Source organism: Arachis ipaensis, chromosome B09, assembly GCF_000816755.2.
Source record: "Arachis ipaensis cultivar K30076 chromosome B09, Araip1.1, whole genome shotgun sequence".
Classification (NCBI taxonomy): Eukaryota; Viridiplantae; Streptophyta; class Magnoliopsida; order Fabales; family Fabaceae; genus Arachis; species Arachis ipaensis.
In genome coordinates this window covers 3,202,103-3,215,277 of record NC_029793.2, presented here as the reverse complement: position 1 = coordinate 3,215,277, position 13,175 = coordinate 3,202,103, and the positions used below count along the sequence as shown (strand labels likewise).

The 13,175-nt window shown below is 30.2% G+C and overlaps 2 protein-coding genes and 2 long non-coding RNA genes across 6 annotated transcripts; 2 read left to right on the top strand and 2 right to left on the bottom strand.

Moving 5' to 3' along the window:
• LOC107619483 lies at positions 2,670-3,895 on the bottom strand. Of its 2 annotated transcripts, none has more exons than XM_016321782.2 (2): positions 3,005-3,895; positions 2,670-2,913 (listed from the first exon to the last, which is right to left on the bottom strand). In XM_016321782.2, exons 1-2 carry the CDS (start codon positions 3,775-3,777, stop codon positions 2,886-2,888), a joined length of 801 nt encoding a protein of 266 aa, XP_016177268.1. In that variant the 5' UTR covers positions 3,778-3,895; the 3' UTR covers positions 2,670-2,885. The 2 variants fall into 2 exon arrangements, with proteins under 2 accessions (XP_016177268.1, XP_020968127.1); XM_021112468.1 differs by having other exon boundaries at positions 3,042-3,895.
• Positions 3,937-5,053, top strand: LOC107619484. The gene is made up of 2 exons (XM_016321783.2): positions 3,937-4,825; positions 4,917-5,053. Exons 1-2 carry the CDS (start codon positions 4,089-4,091, stop codon positions 4,942-4,944), a joined length of 765 nt encoding a protein of 254 aa, XP_016177269.1. The 5' UTR covers positions 3,937-4,088; the 3' UTR covers positions 4,945-5,053.
• Positions 6,415-9,827, bottom strand: LOC110267278. Of its 2 annotated transcripts, none has more exons than XR_002354704.1 (5): positions 8,233-9,827; positions 7,481-7,578; positions 7,201-7,274; positions 6,975-7,051; positions 6,415-6,629 (listed from the first exon to the last, which is right to left on the bottom strand). It is a non-coding gene; the product is annotated as an uncharacterized LOC110267278 (long non-coding RNA). The 2 variants fall into 2 exon arrangements; XR_002354705.1 differs by having other exon boundaries at positions 8,295-9,821.
• LOC110267277 lies at positions 11,485-12,830 on the top strand. The gene is made up of 2 exons (XR_002354703.1): positions 11,485-11,521; positions 12,235-12,830. It is a non-coding gene; the product is annotated as an uncharacterized LOC110267277 (long non-coding RNA).

Genomic DNA, 13,175 nt, shown 5'->3' with positions numbered 1-13,175 from the left:
GGAAAAGAAGAAAATATGAGAAATTTAATAGTTAAAAGTAAAAAAAAAGGATATTTGGCGGGCTTAGCCCGCCGGCCCGCCAACCTGCTCTTAGGCGGGGCGGGCTAGGATTCTGGGACCGCCTCACTAGGCGGGGCGGGCTGGGCTTCCCCGCTTGCCACCCACCCCTAGTTGCGAGATCGAATTAGTTACATACTTCTCTCCTTGATTCTTAGAAAAATCATACGTTTCCTTATTAGCATGATTCTAGGATTTTGAATTCAAATCTTCTGCCAGTTGCAGTGCTTCCTCAGCTGACATCACATGGCTTCTCCTCCTTCTTTTGTCGGGACAGATTTATCTTTGCACGTCAACTTGTCATGACCAAATTTGGCACAGAAATCACAAATCAAGTTGAGACTCTCATACTCCACCTCATGCTCAACACCCTCAACAATAATCCTTTTAATCATAGGCAACCCCAAATTAATTTGAACGATCATGCCTGAGCATAATGACCCTTCTTCGTCAATTTGGTTGCTAGATCGATTTTGATTGGGTTGCCTATCGCTAACGCAATTCGAAGCATCGCTCCTTCTTGATAGCACCAAATTAGAAGTTTCAAGATCCTAACCCACACCACTGTGGAGCCAAATGATTTTTCACACGGTCTAAAATCCTCATCCCATAGTTCAACAACCACATAGTGGCCCTCGATCAACCATGGTCTCCCCCAAAAGAACCTTCTCTCGGTCCTCAGATAAATCAAACTTTCCAAAAAAGTAGTCGAAACCAACATCCAACAAGTCAAAGCTTCCCTTGATGTGCCACATTGCTTTAAGCTTATGCAACAACACAGTATAACTAAGTGTTTACTTAATAACACTTTTATCACAATAGCTTTCTGTAAGGTTCCGCCAAATAGCTCTTTGCTTCTTTGGTAAAAGTGACACCTACTGACAAAGAATCACTTTGTTTACCTGACACCACCGTAATGGAATCTCCTGTGAGGTTTTCAGCTAGTTCAAAAGCCTTCGCGGCCTTTGCTCCCAACTACCTTATCCCTAAAGGAAAATTTTGCTATCTTTGATTGCCCCTGTGATGAGTCCTCCGAAGTTCTTGATGCAAATTCACTCCCACTCTCCTTATTTTTTCCGTTGGCCTTTCTGTCTCCCTCATCATGTGTCTCCCTCGATATCTCACTCCGGCTCACGCCACGACTTGTCGTAACCTTTATGAATGAATGATGATTGTTTTTTAGTAATAACTGCAAGTAGACTAATTGAAAATTTTTATTTATCATATAAATTATTAATTAAAATTTTATACTGTAAAATTTAATTAAAAGTTTATACAAATTATATAAAAATACTGAATAATTAAATCAAACCTATTATTTATTTGTTTATTTTATAAGAACGTATTATTTAGGGCAATTCACCTTATTAAACCAAATGCATACTAATATTATTTAAATGTCCCAAATTAAAAAATGTAACGTCAAAGTCCCAAAGCACGTTTCTATATAAATCGAATTGATTAAATTCGATTTATTGAAACACGAAGTAATTCGAATTAGGTAAAAAACATTGCTAAACAAAAATTGAATTAAGTGGATTCGATTTAAGTGCATGGTTAAAATGGTAGCAAATCGAATAAATTTGCTTTGATTTATAAGTAAGAGTAAATCAAATTCAATAGATTCGATTTAGTCACCTAAAAAAACGCCAAGGTAATTCGATTTGATTGTTTTTTAAATCGACACCCATTGTTTCAATTTACTAGTTGTTTCCGTACCCCATACTTTTTTTCGATTTTATCACTCTTTCACATACAATTTTCATAAATACACTTTCTTTTTTATTTATTATTTCATCAAATTACATTGAATGTCTATCATGTACATCTTTAACAACCTCAAATTTAAAAAATAACAACTTAAGTAAAACAATCTAAGTAAATAATTTAAAATTTTTAAATAGAATTTCTTAATTAGCTAGTACAAATTTTAAATTTTTAAATAAAATTTTCGAAATTAATTCAATTTTGTCGGAACAACATTAAAAACAGAATTAAGTATAGAAAAATGTCAAATTAAAATTTTCTTTTAAATAGTATAAATAACCTCACATTTTAATAAGACTTATAATTTTATTTACTTTAATATAATCTTTTGTAATTAGTATAGTAGCTTATAAATTATATAAAGTTTTAAAAAATATTCTCAACTCAATTGCTTACTTAAAATTCAAAAAAAAAAGTTTATTTGAATTTAAATTTAAAATTTTAAACATAATACTTGAATTAAAAATTATAATTAGATTTTTTTTAAATAAGTACACATTAAAAATCAATAACTAACTTAATTGTATCAACAATAATTCATTTGAAAAATTTATAATTTTATGACATTAAATACTAAATTAGAAATTAACAAAATATTAACAGTGTGAATAGAATTAAAAATAAAACCACAAGTAATAATAAAATAATTTCAATTTATATTTAAAAATATTCTAAATAACAAACATAAAAATCGAAAAAAAAAAAACAAAAGAAAAATAACAACTCCATAAAAGAGAACCCTAAAAAACATAATGGAATATTGGAACCAAGTGCAAAAATATACAGATCAGTAAAACCATTAAGCGAAGATGTGCAGACCTATCATTAAATTTAAGCACATTTTCAATAAAATTGGATAGCATTAATTTTGTTGAATATACATTTATTTGTTGCTAGATTCTGACAATTTTATGGTGAGTAAATACATTAGTTAAAATTTTAAAAAATAATAGGCATTCAAGGTGTAATTTTTCTTTCAGGATTTGGGAGTTTTCAATTTTACGATACTGTGCAAATATTCTTCTTTAATTTCAACGTCTTAAACAAAGAATTTCTTACAATTATTGGTCTTCATCTCCAACAGCAAACCTGTCCAGTGTCCACAGAGATAAAGCAGTAAATATCAAAGCTCAATGAATATGGTCAAGAAGTTTAAAGAGAGAAAGCGGGGCATACTCACATATAAAGTTTTACATAATCACCAACGTTAAGATTACCCTTGGATTCAATCTTGGCAGAAAAAGTTTTGAGTTGGAGCTTGACTCTGGCATAAGAAACAAACCCAGAAGCATAGTAATGATAGTTAGTAAATGGCTCTCCCTCGAAAACATTTCCAGGTTCCATGAACATATAAATCAAACTTTCATCGCTAGTTATGTGGCAACAAAAAATATTCATTATTTCTGCGGTCTTGTCCAAACCATGCACCGCCACCTTTGCCACAACATTCATCTTAGATAAATCATAAATATGCCACATTGGAGCGCAGTCAACAATCAGAAGATAATGACTGCATCCCAAACGAACAAGTTTCCTTGGATATGATCTAAGAGGTGGCGGAAAATTCCAATTAAGGTATTCCCAATTGTTAGCCTTGACGTCATATGACATGAGCCCTTGATGTTCATGATCACCACCAGAAGCATACAATACAATGTGGGTCTTCTTGTGAGGCTTGGTGCTGTCCTCCCACAGAAAGTAAGAGTCAGGGTCCCTGCAATATTCCAGAACACTTTCGGGCACTTCCCTTGTTTCCCATAGACCTGATTTTAGGATGTAAATATCAACCCAGCAACTTCTATCTCCAGTAACCCTAGAGATGTACAATCCAGTATCCCCAAAGATGTACAATTTGCCATCATAGGGGACTACTAAGGGTCTAAATCGCTGGTAGAACAAGCTTCCACAAAACTTCCAACTCCAATTAGAACCCTCATACTTGAGGCACCACATCCTTGAGGGGTAACGATCATCCAAATTCAAACACAATTTTGGGTCAGTAATAAACAGGGTACCACCAGCAAAGAAGAAGCTGTGACCGACAGAACAAAATCCTTGACCATCTGGTAATGGACGATCGACCAATAGACCATCTCTAAAAAAATATATATTGGTCTATTAGAGATGGTCTATTGGTCAATTATCCATTACCAGATGGTCAAGGATTTTGTTCTGTCGGTCACAGCTTCTTCTTTGCTGGTGGTAACCTGCGTGTTGTTGACCCAAAATTGTGTTTGGATTTGGATGATTATTACCCCTCAAGGATGTGTTGCCTCAAGTATGAGGGTTCTAATTGGAGTTGGAAGTTTTGTGGAAGCATGTTCTGCGACCGATTTAGACCCTTAGTAGTCCCCTGTGATGGCAAATTGTACATCTTTGGGGGTACTAAAGATGCAGATTGCTGGGTTGATATTTACAGCCTAAAATCAGGTCTATGGGAAACAAGGGAAGTGCCCGAAAGTGCTCTCTTGCCATATTGGAGGGACCCTTACTCTTACTTTCTGTGGGAGGACAGCACCAAGCCTCACAAGAAGACCCACATTGTATTGTATTCTTCTCGTGGTAAACATCAAGGGCTTATGTCATATGACGTCAAGGCTAACAATTGGGAATACCTTGATTGTAATTTTCCGCCAGTTCCTAGATTATGTCCAAGGAAACTTGTTCGTTTGGGATGCAGTCATTATCTTCTGATTGTTGACTTCGCTCCAATGTGGCATATTTATGATTTATCTGAGATGAAGGTTGTGGAAACGGTGGGGGTGCATGGTTTGAACGAGACCGCAGAAGTAACGAGTATTTTTTGTTGCCACAACACTAGCGATGAAAGTTTGATTTATATGTTCATGCAACCTGGAAATGTTTTCGAGGGAGAGCCACCTACTAGCTATGATTCTGGGTTTGTTTCTTATGCCAGAGTCAAGCTCCAACTCAAAACTTTTTCTGCCAAGATTGAATCCAAGGGTAATCTTAACGTTGGTGATTATGTAAAACTTTATATGTGAGTATGCCCCGCTTTCTCTCTTTAAACTTCTTGACCATATTCATTGAGCTTTGATATTTACTGCTTTATCTCTGTGGACACTGGACAGGTTTGCTGTTGGAGATGAAGACCAATAATTGTAAGAAATTCTTTGTTTAAGACGTTGAAATTAAAGAAGAATATTTGCACAGTATCCTAAAATTGAAAACTCCCAAATCCTGAAAGAAAAATTACACCTTGAATGGCTATTATTTTTTAAAATTTTAACTAATGTATATACTCACCATAAAATTGTCAGAATCTAGCAACAAATAAATGTATATTCAACAAAATTAATGCTATCCAATTTTATTGAAAATGTGCTTAAATTTAATGATAGGTCTGCTCATCTTCGCTTAATGGTTTTACTGATCTGTATATTTTTGCACTTGGTTCCAATATTCCATTATGTTTGAGGGTGCTTCTTGTTGTTGGCACTCATGCTCCTGAAGAAGGAAGGAATGCAAATTAATTTGTTAATTGCTATTGTACTCTTGATTTTCAGCTTTCAATCTTGACCTCCAGACTATTAATGATGGGGAGTTAGAAAGCGACTAAGATTAATTGTGTTAAATTTGTTTAGTGACTAGACATTGGTTTTTTATGTTGTTTGACCTTGTATGTTTCTTGTGTTTTTAGTTTATGTTCAGATGTGATCATAGTTGTATAAATTTTAAAAATTAATCTTGTTTGCTAGATTCGAATAGTTATTAGGGTGGAATTTTATACGTGTTAAAGAAGGGCGGGTCAAGTAGGGGAAAAATCTGCTTCTACTCGGTCCACTGCCACTCCTACTTGCTATTAGGGATGACAATGGATATTTATAGGGGTGGAGATTCTTTTCCGTCGTCCGTTCCTGATTAGGAAAATGCCTCTTGTCCTCGTTCCATTTCTGTAGATATTAAATTTTAAAAAATAAAAAATTACAATTATAATAAAATTCTATACAATTTAACTAAACCGTATCAAATCAAATTTAATTTAAACACATTCAACTTTAACAAATTCAATTTAATATTATATAATTAAATTATTTTAAAATACAGACTAAAATAAACGAAATAGAAAAGTTTTCAATAAATTAACATAACAAACTTTGGACTCTTGGTCGGTGATTATAATTTGGTGATAGTATTTTTTTAATGTTACAAATTTTCTTTATCTTTTTAGAAGTTGGTTTTTGTTTTCTTTTTTTTGTGATTTCTCATTTCTATTTGCTTGGGACTGCTGGTTGTTTCTTCTAAGATTTTTTTTATCTTGTGCTTTCGAAGAATTTTGCCTTTGCTGGCGTGAAAAGGATTGTCTGTGTTTTTGTTGTTTAGACACGTGCAATAGCGAGAGATACAGCCACGCTTTTAAAGCGTGGCAATAGCCTTATCAAATTAAAAAAAAAATAATTTTTTTTTTGTTTTTACCTTTGTCGTTCCACAATATAAATTTTCAGTCTTTTTTATTACCAAACATATAAATATAGTATGTAACTTTTATTACAAGACAAATCAAACAGTAATTAGTGACATAATTTTTCTATAATTGTTTTATACATAAAAAAACTAATACTCAAATACAAAATAAAACTTGAGTTCAAAATTCTGATTTCAAAATAAATTCTGCTCTGATTATAGGGTGAGTTTCAAGCGTTTTGCTGCGCCGCCAACAGGAAGAGAGCTCTTCGTTATGGCATCAACATCGTACCTGCTCATCTCAAAGTTGGTTACTGCATTTGCACCTCGGAACTTTATAGCTGCTATATCATATGCCTAAGCAGCTTCCTCTTCAGTTGCTGTCAACCATGAATAAGAAAAGGATTAAGTGATAACATAAGATCAGCATATAGTATATGTGTTGGGCCAACCGTGGGGAGCTCTCGACAACCGGGGAGAATTCGGGGAGGAATCGAGTGAGAAAACATAAGATGAGATGACACCACATCCAACTCAAAACCTTAAGGTGTCAAGTTAATGGGTCTCTCATCTTATAAACTCCTCACTCTTCCATGCTTTCTTTGATGTGGGACTAACTTTAACACTCCTCACACTTGCAATACTAACAATATGAAACTCAGCAATTTGAATAATCATCTTTGTTAACACAGGAACACAATGGAAAATGAAGGTGAAATACTTACAGAATGTTCCCAATAAAAGATCTTTGTTTCCAGCAACGCGACCAATTCTTGCTTGCCACCTACCTTGTTGGTGATGCCTGCAGGATTAATTGGAAACAAGCATAAGATATAGGACCAAAGATGAGTACATGTATTATTCTCTACAATGATATCAAAATGAAAGTACCCACATATAAGTATAGTTATAATATAGTGTTTCAAATTTAACAGGCCAATGCAGACAAACCTTCTCAGTGATGCAATGAATTCTTGCTTTGTTACATGTTTCATCTCGTCCAGTTCCTTTGGGTAATTGGAAACCTATGGAATAAGAGGTAGAAATAATTAATAAGCAAATGTTGCAACTTGCCAATTCAAGTTACCAAGTAAACCCCGAAATATTATTTATTGAAGATATATTATTTGCACTCATGTATAGAATTGACGTACATAAAATAGTTGCACAAAATATTTCTATATATTTTTGTATATATAATTAGTCCCTTTGTGCAAAAAACTACCATTACATTATTGATTTTCATTTTATGCCCCTTCTCTAATGAAGCTGACTCAACTTCTCATTGGCTGGTTCATTTCTCAAGACTTCTGGCGCCATCCACTCAGGCTGTAGGCAAAAAGATACATTAGAATGATAATCATTATTTTTGTTAAGGTTTAACAACAGCAGTATAAGATCTCGAATCTGTGAAGCTTTACTTTTTCTAGGGATATTCAAATTTAAACCGATCCAAATTAAACCGTTCATCCAATCTAATCTAAATCGAAAACCAATTAAAATCGCATTAATTCGGATTTGATTGGATTCTATTTTTTACAAACTGTTAGATCGGATGGATTTCGGATCTACTTTTCATAACCGATCCAATCCAATCCAATCCAAACCGCACAATGTATTATAATATTATTATTTTATTATTATATTTACAATTATACTTATAACATGTTCAATTTGTTATACATTTTTATATTATTCAGTATTATTATTATTTAATAAATATTTTATGTTCAAAATGTTATTTATTTATTTATTTTAAGTAACCTATAATTTTATTTTTATTGTTATGTTATCGTTGACTTTTTAAAATATTGTTGAGACTTATTATGTTATTGTTGATTATTTAAAATTTGATGTTAAAACTTGTTATATGTATTTAATTTTTTTAATTTACAAAACCGCAAATCCAATCCAATCCAAACCGCTTGAAATTGGATCGGATCGGATCGGATTTTTTTAAAAGTCATCCAATCCAAACCGCACCGCAAGCAAAATTAGTGTTCGGATCGGATGAGTTTTTCACTCAAAATTGATCTAAACCGCACCACGAACACCCCTAACTGTTCCTGCCCAAGACTTTGATGACAAAAAGGTATGGTGCTTCATCATGATAGACCAAAATCACAAACCTGTAAAGAGAAAAAACACGAAAGAAAAAGAAATTAGTGGAATGCAATCATACAACATGATTTTTAAGATACAAGTTTTGATAACCATTTAGTTTTTGTTTTATTCTCTAATTTGTGACATAATTTTTAATAAAAATGTTCAAATGAAAATAACTTACAGACATTTTATAATAAATAAGAAATAAATAAAGCTTTCCTAACCATAATAGTGATGCCTCTCCTGAGATATAAAGACAAAAGGTTCTAAAAGGTTAAAGAAAAATGGAACCAGAGTTGCATAAGCCTCCAGAAGCATGAACAAAAAGTTCTAACCAAAAATAAAAATAAGACACAAATAAAAGGCTAATCTTCTTTGAAACAGAATTATAACAAGACTGAAAAAGAAGTTGCATCAACTAATAATAAAACCAAATTGAGATGAACAACCAATAGTGCAAGCTTTTCAGGTTCATAATAATTAATGAATTGGCTTCAGCAAGATATAAATTATAGGCATTTTCGGCTATTATGCTTTTTAATTTTTGGTATAAAACTGTATGATGTTTTCAAATTAGATAGCAATGAACAAAAAAAGTTGGACAATATAAATGCCGATTCTGAGCCCATATTGGTAGAAGGAGCAATGTATGACCCAAAAAAATTAGCAAGAAACTTATAAAACTATATTTTTCAAGTTGTGAACATAAATTCCCAAAAAAGAAAAGGTTGTGAACATAAATAAGAAAAGGGTAAATTTTTTTAACAAAATTGCTCACATAAGTACACAAGCAGAAAAAGTATATGTATTTCAGTTAGGTTTATTTTTTGCGGAAAATAAAATACAATTCTTCTTCTTCATGTTTCCATGTTCATTAATTAGCTGGATTATGACCAAGATGCAGAGAACGACTACAAAACATCTTTTGCAGTATCTCAATTTAATGAAGTTGGCATAAATTTATATAGTTTCTTTTACATTTAATGCTGAGAAAGAAAATATATTTAGGCAGCAATTTAGCCTTCACAAGTAAAAAAATTAAAGGGAATATACTATGACAATTAACATGCATCTTATTACACGTCATTAGAAAAATCTAGTAAGTAGTACATCGTTTTCCAAATATAGTGGTCTGATCTTAAGCAATTAATAACTTCAATATAATTGAGGTAACTTGGGAAATTTCTCCCTAATAGAGGTTTTGATGTAAATGAATCAAGAATGAAAGAAAATGGGTAGTAGGTTAGGAGTTGGTTACTAATTCTGGTAAGCAGTTATACCAGAATCTGTTACAGGCAGTTATCTTGCCTCTTAAAGGTATAAGCTGCTAGGAGTAGTAATATAAATAGATCAATGTATAATTGTACATTGACATTCAATATACTTCAATATTATTCAATAGCAAAAGTTCCAGTCAATTCTGTTTAGCGGCGGTTCAAAACCGCCGCAATTCGGCAATTAAACCGCCGCTAATTTCCGCTTGTCCTGTAGTGTATATTGAATAATTTTAAAATTTGATCCAAACATTAAAAATAAAAATAATATTTTATTCTTTTTCTTTGTATTATATTATTGTTTAAAGCTAAATATATAAGAAATCTTTCTTAAGAAAAGATGAACAATAAATAAGTTTAATCTAGCATAGCTCTAAATTGTGATACTAATATCAATGTAGAGATTAGAGAATTGTATTATAGCATACAAATAACATACTCATGAAATTGTAAAGGTTGGCAATTCCATAATGATACCTCATCCATGAATAACATAACTGTCTTTCGATATTATAATGCTAATTATTAAGCAATTAGCTGTTTTTTTAATTTTTCAATTTTATCTTTATTTTAATGATTATTTTTTTTTATCAAAATAATATATTTTTCTTTAATTATGTATGTAATTTTAATATCTTTTATTATGTGTTAGTGTTGCAATTCAATATTGATTTTAGTTATTCTACACTCTCTACCCTCGTTTTTGTTCTTGCATAGGTTCTTCTCCCACAAGCTTGCACTCTAAAAACCTTTAAAATTTTATAGTCTTTCATAAATACTATAATTCATTATTGTTAGTTGAGTATTTATTTAACTTAACGTTAACTTGTGTATTTTGGTAAGTTGTAACATAAGCATATATAGCTTCGTAAAAATTAACCTTTTATAAATACTAAGTGGTATATACCTTTTCGTAACAGTTCATAAATAAAAACTTTTTACCATTTTTTGATATTTAAATAACGCTTTATCTGAATAAATGATATATTAATTAAAAAACTTCAATTTTCATATTTTTATAATCAGATATTCAATTTTGTACTTATATTGTGTGAATTTATTTTTAAAAAATATTTATTATTAAAAATAATTTGGCTAAGTGGTATATACCTTTTCGTAACAGTTCATAAATAAAAACTTTTTACCATTTTTTGATATTTAAATAACGCTTTATCTGAATAAATGATATATTAATTAAAAAACTTCAATTTTCATATTTTTATAATCAGATATTCAATTTTGTACTTATATTGTGTGAATTTATTTTTAAAAAATATTTATTTTAAAATATTTGTTATTAAAAATAATTTGGTATATATACCGAATTATTAAAAACAACTATATATACCGAAACAAATCTACTTTTTTTCAAGTAGATGATTATTTTAATAGGAAGATGCTATATTGTTATTGTTACTTTTGGTCACGAATAAGGGTTGTTTTAGAAATTTAAAAAATATTAATTATTTCCATCAATATCCGTAGAGAATCGAGGAGAGAGTGTGTGTGTAACTTGAAAGGGAAAATTAATAGAGAAATGTTAGGGGTGAAAGTTTTTAGACTAAAAAAATAGGAGAATTAATTAATGATGTTAGTTCAAAAGTAAGGCAAAAATAAAGAAAAATGTTGTTTGAATAAGTGTATAAAAAGATGATTTCACAAGGGTAATATCGTACAATTAGTTTTAATTATTTATCCGAAATTGTAATTATGCGTTTAATTTATGTGTGTAATTATGGCTAGGCACTTATTTGAGGCTGAAGTATTAATTCAATTGTTTTAATTACTCTACAAAATTATATATGTAAATTTTCAATTGATTATGTATAACTTCTGAATAATTTAATTTAAAAATTCTTGCCACATTTTCTTATTTGTGTTTCTGGTTTCAGGTACATTTTATCTTATTTGAAATGCTAAAATATATAACTTTTCTTTCGCTCAATACTTGTGAGTGCTTGATGTATTTAAAATGAATAAATCAGTAACAATAAAAAAATTATAAAAAAGAAAACTATAAACAAATAGCTAAAAAAAATATTACAAAAATGTAATTCGCCAAACCTTAGTAAAACAAATCAAACTGGATTTTATGTATTTTGTGTTCCTTAAAAAAATAATTTTTATTAATAAAACCTCGTGAATCTACACTAAAATGAAACACATTGCTTTTTCCAATTTTTATCCTCTATTTGTTATTTTGTTAACATCTTAAGAATTGAACTGATTTTCAATTTGATGAGAATTCCATCTTTTGTCATCCACAATGCTTCAACGAACTCTAATTTTGATAGGATTATATTTATTGTGTGTTAAATTAATTTTATGAGTTAAATTAATTCCAAGCATGTTATTTGATGTATAATAATATAATTTATTAGTTTTCATTTAATTTCAAGAAAAAAAGATAATATAAAATGTGGATGTTGGTAAAATAATAAAGTAATATTTAAAACAATATACAGTCTATTAATTAAGAGAAATAAGATGATCAACACTTTTTTTTTTCTTGTTAGTTTTAAACTAATTGTAACTAATCTTTTTTACATTAAAAGTATTAACTCCTAGTTAGTATATTCTCCTTTAATTAATATATGTTTTGTAGTTGTGTGGATGACAAGTATAGTGGCCGCACAAGAAAGGAAGACGTGCTCAGATATTTGGGGACAAGGACAAAGGAAGACGTGCTCAGATATTTGGGCTGATGAAGATTGCAAAAGAGGCAACTTTTTTAGTGATTGTCGCAGCAATTGTCAACAAAAATATGGTTATTATTGTAGCATAAGTGGAACTTGCTTAAAACCTCAACCCTTGTGTGAGTGCAAGTATGTATGTTAAAACTTAAAAGTAATAATGAGGTGGTTATTTATGTAAAAATATTTTTTATGTGAAAATAATTGCTGAGATTTCGATATGTGTTATGTTAAGTAATTTAATCAATTATATTATTTCTTTAAATATTTCTCAGCTATCATTTTTACATAAAAAAAAAAATATTTTTATACGAATAATTGTCGAAAAATAATTCTTTGGAAACTCACTTGAAAAGGGATGGTTTCTGAAGTTTAAAGTTTAAAGTTTCTTTCTCTATCCTTTGTTTATCAAAAGAATTAAAAGTAAAAAAAAACCCTAATCATAAGTTATTAATAAATAAAGAAGCTTCTTTGCTGTTGAAAAAAGCAAAAGAAGAATTGAAACTTATATATTGTATATTCGGAAATGTTTGGTAATAAAAAAAAATCAGGCAAAAACAGCCATAACTTGCTTTATTTAGTATTCATTAATTATCGCAACAATTAATAAATGCTAAATAAGGCAAGTTCCGGCTGTTTTTTTTTTGTCATTATTAGATGTTGAAATATAATGAATTATCAAATATTTATAACGTTCATAAGTACGTACTAATATGAATCGGCATTGAAAATGGAACGATTGAAAGTAATAATTGGAATATAATCTTTGAATAGAAAAGATCAGAGAAATTAATTAGAAAAAAGAGAAAAATTATTTATGATAAAAAAAAGATTTTTTAAAATTTATTTTATT